General features: G+C 32.0%; 2 protein-coding genes across 3 annotated transcripts in view; both read right to left on the reverse strand.

Annotated features, from left to right (window-relative positions):
• Nucleotides 1–1,073: 1,073 nt before the first annotated feature.
• On the reverse strand, nucleotides 1,074–2,200 carry LOC126727620 (cytosolic sulfotransferase 15-like). The gene has a single exon (XM_050433430.1). It carries the CDS (start codon nucleotides 2,183–2,185, stop codon nucleotides 1,151–1,153), a length of 1,035 nt encoding a protein of 344 aa, XP_050289387.1. The 5' UTR covers nucleotides 2,186–2,200; the 3' UTR covers nucleotides 1,074–1,150.
• Nucleotides 2,201–7,604: 5,404 nt separating this feature from the next.
• The window catches only part of LOC126727621 (DNA-directed RNA polymerase III subunit 2), a 42,639-nt gene continuing 37,196 nt past the window's right edge, over nucleotides 7,605–13,047 (reverse strand). The window contains exons 29-38 of one of the 2 annotated variants that reach the window (XM_050433431.1): nucleotides 12,590–12,714; nucleotides 12,376–12,511; nucleotides 12,154–12,284; nucleotides 11,448–11,573; nucleotides 11,303–11,358; nucleotides 10,855–10,925; nucleotides 9,978–10,062; nucleotides 9,788–9,891; nucleotides 8,688–8,816; nucleotides 7,605–8,080 (exon numbers count right to left, since the gene is read on the reverse strand). In XM_050433431.1, the coding sequence (XP_050289388.1) occupies nucleotides 8,030–8,080; nucleotides 8,688–8,816; nucleotides 9,788–9,891; nucleotides 9,978–10,062; nucleotides 10,855–10,925; nucleotides 11,303–11,358; nucleotides 11,448–11,573; nucleotides 12,154–12,284; nucleotides 12,376–12,511; nucleotides 12,590–12,714 (1,014 nt within the window). In that variant the 3' untranslated portion in view covers nucleotides 7,605–8,029. Of the gene's footprint in view, nucleotides 8,081–8,687; nucleotides 8,817–9,787; nucleotides 9,892–9,977; nucleotides 10,063–10,854; nucleotides 10,926–11,302; nucleotides 11,359–11,447; nucleotides 11,574–12,153; nucleotides 12,285–12,375; nucleotides 12,512–12,589; nucleotides 12,715–13,047 lie in introns of those variants that run through there. The other variant, XR_007656292.1, reaches the window with a different exon arrangement.

Genomic DNA, 13,047 nt, shown 5'->3' on the forward strand with positions numbered 1-13,047 from the left:
TTTTATTTCTTAATAAAAAAAATCAAAATTAACAAACAATTGATAGAACATACATAAAGTAAATATCTCAGAGTGGGGCGTAGAAGTTCTTTTCCTTAATATTTACATCAAATACATAAATTGCCTTTTGGTATTACAAAGTGTGTACTCATATTTACCATTGAAAAAGAGAACTGTATGTCCAACTGTTAGATATACACATGTGACATATGAGTGAAGTTTCAGAGTGACTATTACTCCATGAAAGCAAATCAAGAAAGTAGAGTTGTACTTTTTCATAGTAAACCTACTAAAATATGGCAATGGCAACTTAGATACAATTTTTCAAATGTTATATTTTAAGTTCTCTATTTAAATTTCATCATATGACCGATTGCATTGACTAATAAATGATATGGTTTATTTATTTATTTTTTTTTCAAAAAGATGTGCTACATTGACTTATATAAACACATCTTTAAACTTAATTGAAAAATGTAAAAAATAGTATTTAAGAAATTGTACCTAAGTTTTACCTTTATGATAAGTCAATGAATTCAAACAAATCTTTTTGAGAAAATGCTCTCAATGAATTCAAACAAATCTTAGATTAAGTACTTTTTCATTTTGAGAAGAGATTAAGTACTCAGTTTGTAGTTGCACTAATAAGTAATAACTATAAGTTATTATATTAATGATAACCATGATTTTCGGATAAATAACAATCTTTAGACATCATTTGAGTCTGGTCAAATGAGGTGAAGAAAAAAGACAGAATCTTTTCATTTGAGTTGCCAAAAACTAAAATTTCATTAATAATAACTTGCACAAAAGAGAAATACCTTACAACATTAAGAAACCAAGTTATTTGAATTGCGGCACATTTATTTAACATGTAAATTTACTTGAACAAGATCTCCACCTTTGTACCTACATGGTAACGGAGAAGTAGTACACAAAACAATGCCAACAGCACTCATATTGCTTATGCTAGAATGAAAATCCTGTCTCAATCTTAATATTCTACTTTATACTCCATTAATTGTAGTATGCAAAACTTTAGTTATTTTTTTAAAAAAAGAAAAAGAAAAATGTGTAGCAAACTATAATCAGTGGAGCATATATATGAAGTAGAACACTAATAATGGAACAGAGGACTTTATTCTATATCCTAAGTGAACACTTTAAATGACAAACCAGAACCACCTAACTTTTCCTCCACAACCTTGGTCAATTGCTCCACCATTCTTGGTGTCAGATAGTTAACCCAGTCACCAACCACACCCTTCCTAAACAAGGTTTTGTTTTCAAAGTACTTAATAGACTTGCCAGCCTTGTTTACCTCCAACTCCTTCATATTCTCAAAACTACAAAGTTTGGCTATCTTTTCAACATCACCAGCTCTCTCCTCCTCCAAAGAAAATGGGAACCCCAGAAACTCTGCTAGCTTTTTCAAGTGAAAAGTGACATCTTCTTTGAGGTCCTCATACTTCAAGAACAATACCTTGTGAGGTCTCTCTATGCTCTCCTTCCAGTACCCCAACATATGGTCCCAAAAGGGACCAAATCCAATTACGCCCTTACAATACATTTCAAAGGCTTCATCTAGTGACATTGGAGCTTTAGATCCAGGATCAACTTTGTTAAGAAAATGCCATGAGGAGATGAAAGTGTCAAAAGGGTTTCGACAAATATAAACAACCTGGCAACCAGACTTCTTGATTGAAGTAGGCAAGGAAGGAAATGGAAGATGGGTGCCAAAAAGTCTAGGGTGTGGAAGGTTGGAGAGATCAGGAAGTTGGCGGTTGGCATAGAGCTTGTACTCAAAGAAAGGTACAAGATCATGAGGGTTTGAAGTAAGCAAAGGATGATTATTTTCCAAAGCAAAACGCTTACGATTCACAATAGCAAAAGCCAAAGCTTTTAACCATGTGGTGCCTGATTTAGGAATGGTGGCTAATACAACATCGTTGTCACTTGCTTGGAAGTGCCTTTGGAATGAGACTATGGATTGGATTTCAATTGCTTGGCACCAAAACTCTTGGTACTTGTAGAGATGAGGGGTTCTCCACCCTTTTTCTTTGGGAAGAGAAAGAAGAAGTTCATTGCATTCATGGCTTAATTCTTCTTCTCCTCCATTACTTGATTGGTTTTTTGGGTAATGAGTGATAGTCATTGAAGTAGTAGTATTGATAGAACTTGGCATGAAAATTGGGTCACAAATGACCACTTATTTATAGTTGAACTTGTTCATCTTTGGGTACTTGAAGGGTTTGGATATTTTGTACACGTCGAACATGCATCACAAACACCATATTGTGGGCTTACAACTAGTTATGCTTCTCGTACCATTTTTGGCATGTTTTGGTTACCTTATTAAGTTTTCTACTTCTTTAAGTCTGCCTAGCTAAGTTGGGCGTTGCTTTTCTGATAGTGACTGAATTGAAATCCTTTGCCCCCACAGCTGGTACTATTATATATTTTCCACGAGGAAAATGTCTTTGTTATTCTAAAAAATATTTTGCACATTTTAAAATCCATGCACCCAACAAGTATCTCTACATTAAGAAAAAATATAAATTTTTTTGCTCCCGCATGGATCTTTGCCTGCTTATCAATCACCTCTTCTAAACTTTAAAAAAACTGGAGTTTTGTGCAATAGATTCAACATACTTTTGTATCGTTGAGATAGATAAGAATTTAACAGCAAATTAGCAATGAATTAATACTTGCAAGTTTATAATTTTGATAATTATAATGTTTCATCTTCTTCTTTTTTCACGTAGTTTGACTGTGGCTGCAATTTGGCTTCCAAAAATTTTTCTTCACTCAAGGGAAAAAAAAAAAAAGTTTACGACAAATTTTAGATATTTCACAAATTTGATTTTATAAAAATTAATCCGAATTAGCAGTTTAAACCCCAATTTCTTATAGGTATTATTGATTTGTATTCTTCATATGAGCAATGCCTCAATCAATGAAGAAAGGGGAAAAAGTGAGTGAAATAAGAGCAAGTGGAATATTTAGAATTAGAAAGGATATTTTATCAAATTATTTATGGACTAAACTAATAAGAAATATAGATATATATATATATATATAAAATAAAAAATAAAAAATAAAACACAAAGAAATATCATATACAACCATCAAGCAGTCCCATTAGAATCAAAATGTTGGGGGGGGGGGGGGGGGGGGGGGGGGGGGGGGAGGCATTAGTTGATTTATGTGGTGTGAGACAATTGGGTTACCTGTTCCTACCCAAATGGTTTAAACACTTCAAATTGTTGAGCCATTGAATCTTATGAATGATGGTGGTAATGTCAATGTAATAGAAGACTCCACTTTGTAGCCATGAGAAATTTGATGCTCTCTAGTCCACTCAATCCGTTTCATTTTGGAGTACCGTATATACCACCTGATTCATGTGCACTGGAATCAGTCATAAAATTGATAATGAAGTTTGTAAGAATAATGTTAGAAGCTTTGAAACATATCCACATCAAGGTCAGCATTATATACATACATGTGAGTGTAATATATAATATATCATTTTAGAGTTGTTGAGGGAAATTTTTTTTTCCTTAACCCCATAAATCCCACATAATATTTCATGTCTTGAAATCTTAGTTAAAAATAAAACTTATAAGTTATTATTACGTTATAAGATCATTGATGTTTGCCTAACATCTAGTTAGGTAACTTATATTCATCGATATTTAATGAGTTATCTTCTAGCTTAAGTAGTGTTTTTATTGGAGAAAACTATAGTGACAATGGAAAGTAGTGAAAGGATTAGCTAATATATACATACTTGTGCTTGTAATATATAATATATAATATATAATATATCATTTTTTATCTTAAATTTAGTGTTTATATGGGAAAAGCTAAATAGCTTTTAGCTTTTTATTTTTGTCTCACGTTTCTTTCTCTTTTTTCTTTTTTAAATTAAACAAAACTAGTTTTTTTTTTTTTTTTAAATTAGCTTTTTCTTGCACATTTAGTATAAAAATTACCAAAAACTATATATTTTTATAAATACTATACAAATAAACTATTAGAAACTACCAGATACCTTACCGACACTTAAAATACTCAAATTATAATATAATTAAATTTATAATGGTAAATTTTTATTTCAATAGTCAATTGATTTTTGTTTCCTAGTAGCTTAAAAATAAAATAATTTTAAAAAATTTGAAATCTTAGTCTTACAACAAAAATCCTGGAAAATATGAGAAAAATATCCTGAAAATAAAAAAATTTATAATATATGTTACAATAAAAAAAAAAAATCGATCAGGATCTTAAATCTGGATGACATTTTGATCTCACTCGTCTATTTTTTCAATAAATAAAACTTTGTAATCCTTCTGATTTTTGGAATAAAATTATCCTTTAGAGTCTAAACTCTCTTATACGAGGGAGAATATGTTTTTTCAAAAATAAAATTGAAAAAGAGAAGCATAAAAAAAGCAAGAATAATAAAGACTAGTACTTGATGTAAGAAATAAGAAAAAAGTGAGGCACAAAATGGGTGAGAAGTGAGAACTAAAAAAAAAAAAAAAAAACACTAGGAAAACATGTGAATGAACATCAATGTGTTTGGTACTCAAATTATGTGGTGTCAATTACATGGTTTGGTAGTTGGCATTAGATATATTTAGTATTGAAAAAAAAAAAATACCAAAACCTTGCAATTTCAACTCTTCTTCACAATTCCTTTAGATTTTCACACTCATCAAATCTCGTAAAATTATAACAAAAAAGTGAGGCACAAAATGGGTGAGAAGTGAGAACTAAAAGAAAACACTAGGAAAACATCTGAACGAACATAAATGTGTTTGGTACTCAAATTATGTGGCGTCAATTACATGGTTTGGCAGTTGGCATTAGATATATTTAGTATTGGCAAAAAAAAAAAAAAAAAAAAAAAAAAAATTGCAATTTCAACTCTTCTTCATAATTCTTTGAGATTTTCATACCCGTCAAATCTCGTAAAATAATAAGGAAGAACTGAAATACTAAAAAGTATTTTTGTCCCAAATTACATTTGGCATCATTTCCCAAGTGAATTATACCAAAAGACAAATCTTCTGCACGCCTAGAAAACATAAGGGCAACCGACATGGTTTCACTGTCAAGATTGTGGACAGACAAAGAACACAACCACAATTACACAACACATTACACATACACAAAAAAAAGAATGTACTTTTCTCAAAACTGCCGATGTATTTAGGTTTGTGTCTTTAAAAATAAGGTACATTAATTTGTGTGGGACCTTGCACACATGGTTTCCCACGTGGGACTATGGTTTTATCTCCTTTGCGCCATTTAAAGTCCATATGTAGTTGTCTAGATTTGTAGGCATGAGTTGTCGACTTGTCGGTCTTTATTGTTGTGACTTTTGAGATTTAATTTTAAGTTCATTTTAATAAAATAAATAAATCTGATTCTCAAAGGTAGTGTCAAAATCACTCACTTTTTATTGATGAGGCAAAAGTTTAGGTTTTTCTTTTTTTTCTTTTTTTTTTTTAATTTTTTAATTTCTAAGCTATCAAAAATTATGAAATGTCAAACTCAAGTGTAACATTGTATTTTATTTCAATAAAGGTTGGCTCCTTATTTTAGTGCTGCATTTTGTGACATCTTGACTATGAAACTTTATTTTCTTATAAAAGTGGTAAAGCGATCAAGAATTATTTAAAATGAATTTAAAAGAATATTGTGGTTAATTAACTCTGATACTTTTCTTGAACACAGTTTACTCTAATTCAAATGATAACTCCTATTTACAATAAAATAGATTTAAGGTGAAGCTAGCATTGGGTTAAATAAAACTTCTGGTAGTACATTTTGCTTAAAATGCATACCTACATGCATAAACACTTCTGTGTATATTGTCACACATATTAATTTTTTCCATTTCTAGTATTTGATAATTGAGCAAAATATAAATAAGAAGCGTCCGCAAGAAATGTACTCAGAAAATAGTATTCAAATAAAATTTTTATAATATCATACAAATATGAAATGTGTACAAAAGACATACTTAGAAAGATTGTAACTATTTTTTTTTTTTAATTTTGTAATTAATAACTCTGAGACTCTCTCAATAATATTTTTAATAAAAATTAATATTGACAGACTTGTAACATTTTTGTGTACATGGCATGCCCCATATCTTCCACTTTTCAATTATTATATTGATTTTTCTTTTAATTTGATCCCTAATAAAAAAAAATAACCTAAGAAAAGAAGGGTAAATTTTGCTTCTTCCTTCCTTAACCTCCCCAACTCTCTAACTTCAAGTTGACAATAAAAGAGAATGAAAAAGAAAAGCATTACAATATCAAAAATTATTTAACCTCTTTAGCTTAATATATTCAATAGAATAATTATAAACATAAATTATAATAAGGTGTTATCTTATCAAAATTCACAAGGCCTCAACCATTTTTACATATTTATCATATTACTTAACCGATACAAAACGGTTAAATTAAACTTTTTCGTATGCATTTGTGTTATAACTGCTCTATCCCCTCTCCTTTGTGTGTGCATCTTTTCTTTTCTTTTCTTTTTTCTATTATTATTATTATTATTATTATTATTATATATAAAAAACTTACATATTTAGTCGTACTTAGAAAGTGAATGAATAGCATCACATGCGTACGTAGGTGGAAAACTATATGTATTTTACATAATTTCCTTGTACAAGAACCCTTAATAAATCTAAGAAATGTTTTAAACAAAAATTAGTGAGGGCCTATCGATATTGATGGGATAGAGCTCAACTACAGTTTATCTGAAATAGAATACTAACCAAAGAATATCACAAATTCATCAGGAAAAAAAAAAATATATATATATATATATATATACATATATATATAGTGGTTCTTTTGCAAATTCAAAGCGCAATTATCATTGAATTTTTCATATATATTGAATAATTTGAATTTACAATACTTGATGTCAGAGTAAATTACTCTAGGTTTACGTATTTCTTTTTAAATTGGTAATGAGTCTATTTCAAATTTTTTTTTTTTCCTAATGAATCAATCCTTTTATTTTTCCTTCGTATGAATCACATTTGTTGAAATCTTTAGTTTTAGTCATACAGCTGAATTATATGTTTCGCCATTTTTGTGGAACTTATCTATAATTGATAATTGATATTGATAATGATAATGACCCTTAACCTAGTTTTTAAGTCAATAATTCCAAAAATTCCGAGTTGGCTTAAAATGTATGATCCACAATATGTTTACCAAAAAATCAAGACTATGAATTGGCAAGTCTGTCACTGGTCCATAGTCTTCCTTGGGGGACTTCTAATGCTATTTTAACTTTATGAAAAGTTGTGAAAATGGAAAGTGGAAAACGTTCTTTTGCATTGATTTACCTGGTAAATAAATGCCTACAAAACAAATTAGGTAGATACAAAGACATAAATGGTAAATAAATACCTACAAAACATTTAGGTCGATACAAAGACATAACTGGTAAATAAATACCTACAAAACAAATAAAGTCGCCACCTTTGCCTCAATTTACCTTTCTTTTGTTGATTTTTTCAATAAAGTAAATAAAAAATATATATAATTAAAAAAAACACACACACACAAAAGATGGATCAATAGAAACAAATCAAACGTTGTAGTCTCATCCATGAAAAAGTCCATCCATTCCTACAATTTTCCCCACAGAAAGAAGAAAAGTTAAAAATGTTAATGGAAAAAAAATATATATTACATTTACTAATAAGAGTGAACCCATTCTACGTTATAAAATTCTATTTGTCATAGATAGATGGCACGATGGTTGGCTTAGATGAGTGAAAAGTGTGCTCAACGGCTGTGCATCCCTCTAACAAGACTTCCATGTAGCTCGTATTTACGTTCCTGATCGAACTTTGCAATGAAAACTTAGCTGGATAGCAGTAGCCTCCAGAAGGATATGTGCAGCATACAAAACCCATTACCAAATCCTTCTCTCCTTTTATGATCTTTAGGAACTAAAGAGAATCTCTTTCAACTCATGCCTCGGCTAGCTTTAAGCGGGGAACAATATTCATCGATTGGAGTTCCTGAAAGTATGCCATTGAGTGGTGAGAATTTAAACAAAAAACATCTGTCAACGACTGACAGGAGTAAACATATTCATCCAAGAGTGATCAGTGGAAATGCAAACATTTTTTGCCTTTTTTTTTTTTGTAACTGTCTTCTTTCAATTTGTTGTTTTCGATTTTATACATTTTTTTTTTACAAGAATATAGCACCACATTTAAATGTTTTCAAAACACCACGTGCAAATCTTGATGCTAAAAATACACCATGCCATAGATCCAAATTTAATCTAGTGAAATCAGACAAACTGTATACAAGTTACAAAAAATGCATTGGTCATTATACAGCTCTTAATGCATGTCAAAAGGAAGATAAAGTCTCTAAAGAAAAAATATTCTTCTTTGTCAGAGAAAATAATACACAGACAACAAGTACCAACACCAAGTTTATGTAGTGAAACCAGGAAAAAAGATATAAAAGAATAACTTGTGTATAGAGACCTCCAACAAATCGAACAAGAAAGATGAGATCTCAACCAAGTTATATAACTTAATGAAAGAAAATATCAACAGAATAAAATGAGAGCTCTGCTATGGATAAACCAATCAATACAATGTCAATTCATACCTGGATTAAGAGCTTGCATGCATACGGAAGCTTCATAGTAGACATACCGTCCCTTTTTTTACAAGATGAACAGATTCCAGTTTTCAGATGATGGTTGTAATATCCTAACAAACCACATATTCTGCAGACCTGCACCAAAAAGCAGATGTTGCCACATACTTAAAGAGCTAAATAAACAAATCAATTCCAAAAAAGAAATTTTTGGTATGAGACAAATTCTTAATTACATGTAGTTCTAGGTTTAGCATAACAAGAATGATGTTGAAGCTTGAAGGACCACAACAATCTTAAGAAAAAAAAAAAACCAATAAACATTTTGCTTACACACAACAGTGTTGCTAAAGGAAATTACTGTAAGTTATAATTAAAAATCTCTCCAAAGATATCCACAACAATCACAAAAAGCCTTTTCGTTGGTTAGTATCCCTTGTACTGACAGTTTTTGGAACAGCAATAGTGAAGTCCTAAAAAGGTCCAAATAAGCCTTTAGAAGTTAGATAATGGCTTTGACAAACAGCATTGCACTATTAGAGGAGGAGCCTTGAAAGTCTCAAAGACATGCCCAAGTTACAGTAAAAATGGGTTTCGTTCCAAGTGCATAGCTGGATATTTTCCAGCAAGCAAACTTAGCTGGTGTTCCAGATCTGTTCTGGAAGCGGATCTCTATCAACAGTCATGTGTTCTTGCAGTTCCAGGAGGCATCCTTAAGAAGGAAGCTTTATATAGCTATTACAATAGAAAAGAAAGAATAAGAGGGATAGACAACCAGATGCTAATACAGAATCTTATGGGCTGGTGAAGAGCTGATTTCTGATCAACTTCCACCCTATACACAAGGGCTGCAACTCCAGAAAATCAAGAAAATTTCGGGAGAAAGAGCTGAAACTCTGCTGGAATTTTGTCAGACAGCAGTCTTGTACGGGAGAGCTTTGAGGAAAACAGTGCTTAGAAATCATATTTTAATTCTTCTGGCTGAACACAATATGTTAGACGAAATGATGCTAATATACTAGTCTTCCTGTTAAATGACTTACAAGCAAGCATTGTAATACATACTCAGCAAACAATTATCAAGGAGTGGCATAGGCATGAGCTGATACCTGAACCTCAAAAGGATCGCTAGAGATCATTAGGCGCTCAAAGATTAACATACTAGCACCATAAGCTATCAAACAATCACGTTCCATTTCTCCTACACGAAGTCCTGGGAAATGAAAGGTTAGCAGAAATTAGAACTATGCAAGGTAAATTTGCATCTGATAAAACATCTAAGAACCAGAAATTAAGAACCTCCATTGCGAGCTCTCCCCTCTGTAGGCTGTCTTGTTAGCAGAACACGGGGTCCATCAGCTCGAGCATGCATTTTATCTAGGACCTACTTGTCATGAAATAATGGATATCAAAAAAATCAATATCAAAAATAAATATTTTCAAGCTAATGTTCTAAACCAATATGACATGCTTTATGTAACAGGGAAGAAAAGGTGTGATACATCAAAGAAAAATTACTAGGATTATTTAAAACTACAACTAATAAAGGCATTTCTGTCACAGAAATTCTAGATGCTATGAGTAAAAGAATATCAACTAATCCAAATCATAGAAACAATGCTGACCAGAATCACCAGACATAAAAAAATAGACATGCCATGCACCAAAAGATCTCTCTCAATTTATTCAGGTTGGAACGTCAAGGGAATGTCAAAACAAGAGCCTCAAAAGGTTAAAAGAATCACTGATGAGGCAAGGAGGGAAGAGCAAGATAGGAAACTGTAGGTTTTACATACACTGATTTAGACTCAGCTATACCAGTGTAAATGGTGTGAGGTATCTGCTTCATGATCAAGTGAGAATCACACTTGTGTTCAAACAGAAAGCTTTAGCCTGAAGGCAATTCCCCTTTACCCTCAGTGAGGGGTTATACGCATGCCTTCTAATTTCATCCACCAGTCAAATTTAAGAGCACATATGGTCAAATTTAGCCGCTTATCAGCCTCCTGTAGTGACTAAACAGTTCATCAAGCAACTTAAGGATGTTTCAATGCATGTTAATAACCCCAACAACCCCACAAGAAACCAAATAATGGTAACAACATAAAATTTCGAACCTAGGATTCATATGCATGATTGGACTCTGGAACATAATAAAGGAGGCTTCGAATCTTACCATATGTTTTAACTTTTGATAGTAAATAGGACCCATGAAAATATATGCTTGCAGTGGGCAACCTGTGATACCTGGAGAAGACAAAAGGTATTAGGAAGTTTCCTTTCACATGCAAGCAAGGTCTAGCTCACAAACATAAGTACACAAAATAGTTATTCCATTCCAAGGTCATATTCCATGCACCAAACTTGCGACACTAATGATAAAAAGGAAATGACACAATTTAATTATTTTTGTTATGAGAACATCCAACCTATATTAATGATAGTAACTTCCAGAAACATGCTAGAAATCCATTGTCTAATTTAAATTGAAAATAAGTTTCCTTTCACCCCTAGGGTTTCAAAAAATTGAACACAATACATAACAAAGCTCCCAAAGAAGAATTAAAATGAATGGTTGCAATAGAATTCCCATATGTACATATTTCAGATGTAAAAATTTAAACCTGAATAGAGAAAGTCTTTGCCGTTGTAGCTAAAGCCTTTGTTCACAAGAATTTCACTGTCACAGAGCAAGGAAGCACGGTAAAAAAAATGAAATATGGAAAAATGCATAATAATCAGATGTCATAGTAAAGATGCAGAAAGCACCTCATAGCTTCAACTGTGTCTGCATGACCGCTTGGTTCCCCAAAGGCACTGCCATAATGAAACCTACCACATGAAACTCCAGCTTTACCCCCAAGAAGCTCTATCATCTTCCCCACTGTCATTCGACTGATGGTAACAGAATATCAAAACATTAAGTTACATCTTGGGTGCTTGCACTGCTAGCAACTATAGATTATAACACAAAACATGGATGATTATGACATGGCACGAGGCCAGTCAAGCATAAGGGCTGAATTTCACGTTCCATATGATTATTGCAGTTGAGTCCACATGTGCCAAGTTTGTAGAAAATTGGAGGGAAAATTAATTAGTGGCACATGCACATGTTAGATTTTAGAAAGTTTTTAGAAGCAAAAGCCATGTGCTTTATTAAATCTAGCTTGTAATTAGTATGTTACAATTGTACTCAAGCATGTGATAAATGTGAATTAGTTATGGACAATGTCATCAACAATAACCAACTCCCAAGCTATAAATATCCATGTACATGCATGGTAAAGATAGATAGATTGATAGTGAATTTTAGAATCTCATATTTGAGTTTAGATTGAGGTCTGAGTTCCTTCTCTTTCTTTACTTCCTCTCTCTCTCTCTAGAATCTTTCTGTACTGAAAATTCAGTATTAATCTTCTTGCGTCACTTGCTTGTTAAGTTTTCCACTATTCCAAACTTTTAACTTATTTACCTAGGAAACCCATGAGGATTCATAATCAAATCAGGGCAAATGCCACGTTCAGAAAATGGGAAGTCTTCCTGCTGGATAATGGTGCCACAAACTCCTTTCTGCCCATGTCTGCTACTAAATTTGTCACCGACCTGAGGGGGCAAGAAATACAAGAAAGAAAGTCAACCTAAAATATAAGATTTGTATAGCATATAAACTGAGGCCAGATTAGAAATTCTTTACCTCTGGCCTACGAGTATGGCGAATTAAGAATTTGATAGATAAATTATTATGCCTATCATTATAAAGAGCCACTCGATCCACTACACAAGACTCCCCTTCGGGACCCTTAAATGTTTGTTTACTGCTCTTATATCCTCTGCATTTAAAAACAAGCATAAGCAATCTTGTTGTTAAAGGAATCTATCAAGAATTTTCACCAGAAAGTGAAACTAACATATTTGGTAATTCTGATGGTGGTACTCTCGTCCCCCTTGTAACAGCAGGGGACTGTTTATTTATATAGATATCTTGTGGGCTAATAATTTCCCCTGGTGAAGCAATCCCATCATCATCCAGTATCTACACATGTTAGAACATATTAGAATTAAAGAATATACAGGAAACATTTGCAATTCAAAGAAACAAATAACTAGAGAACAAAAGGAAAATGATGAAGAATGGGATCCTTGGGATTCGCAGAGTCAATCTGGCTTCCATAAAAAATAAAACCTCATAATAATTTCCAAATGTACTTTCAGCATTCTCAGAGTATGGGAAAAAAATTAACAGGGATATTTTGGTTAACTTTCAATTGGGTAGTTTGCTTTCATTTTTTTTTTTTTTTAATAGGTAATAAAAGCTTTATCGAAAAAAGTACATCGTGTTCACGATAGTGAACAAAATATACTTGAA

This window comes from Quercus robur, chromosome 5 (assembly GCF_932294415.1).
Source record: "Quercus robur chromosome 5, dhQueRobu3.1, whole genome shotgun sequence".
In the NCBI taxonomy this organism is placed as follows: Eukaryota; Viridiplantae; Streptophyta; class Magnoliopsida; order Fagales; family Fagaceae; genus Quercus; species Quercus robur.

What these genes read in the sequence shown, in the direction of transcription:
- LOC126727620 (XM_050433430.1), bottom strand. Translation starts at nt 2,185, where the DNA reads ATGCCAAGTTCTATCAATACTACTACTTCAATGACTATCACTCATTAC.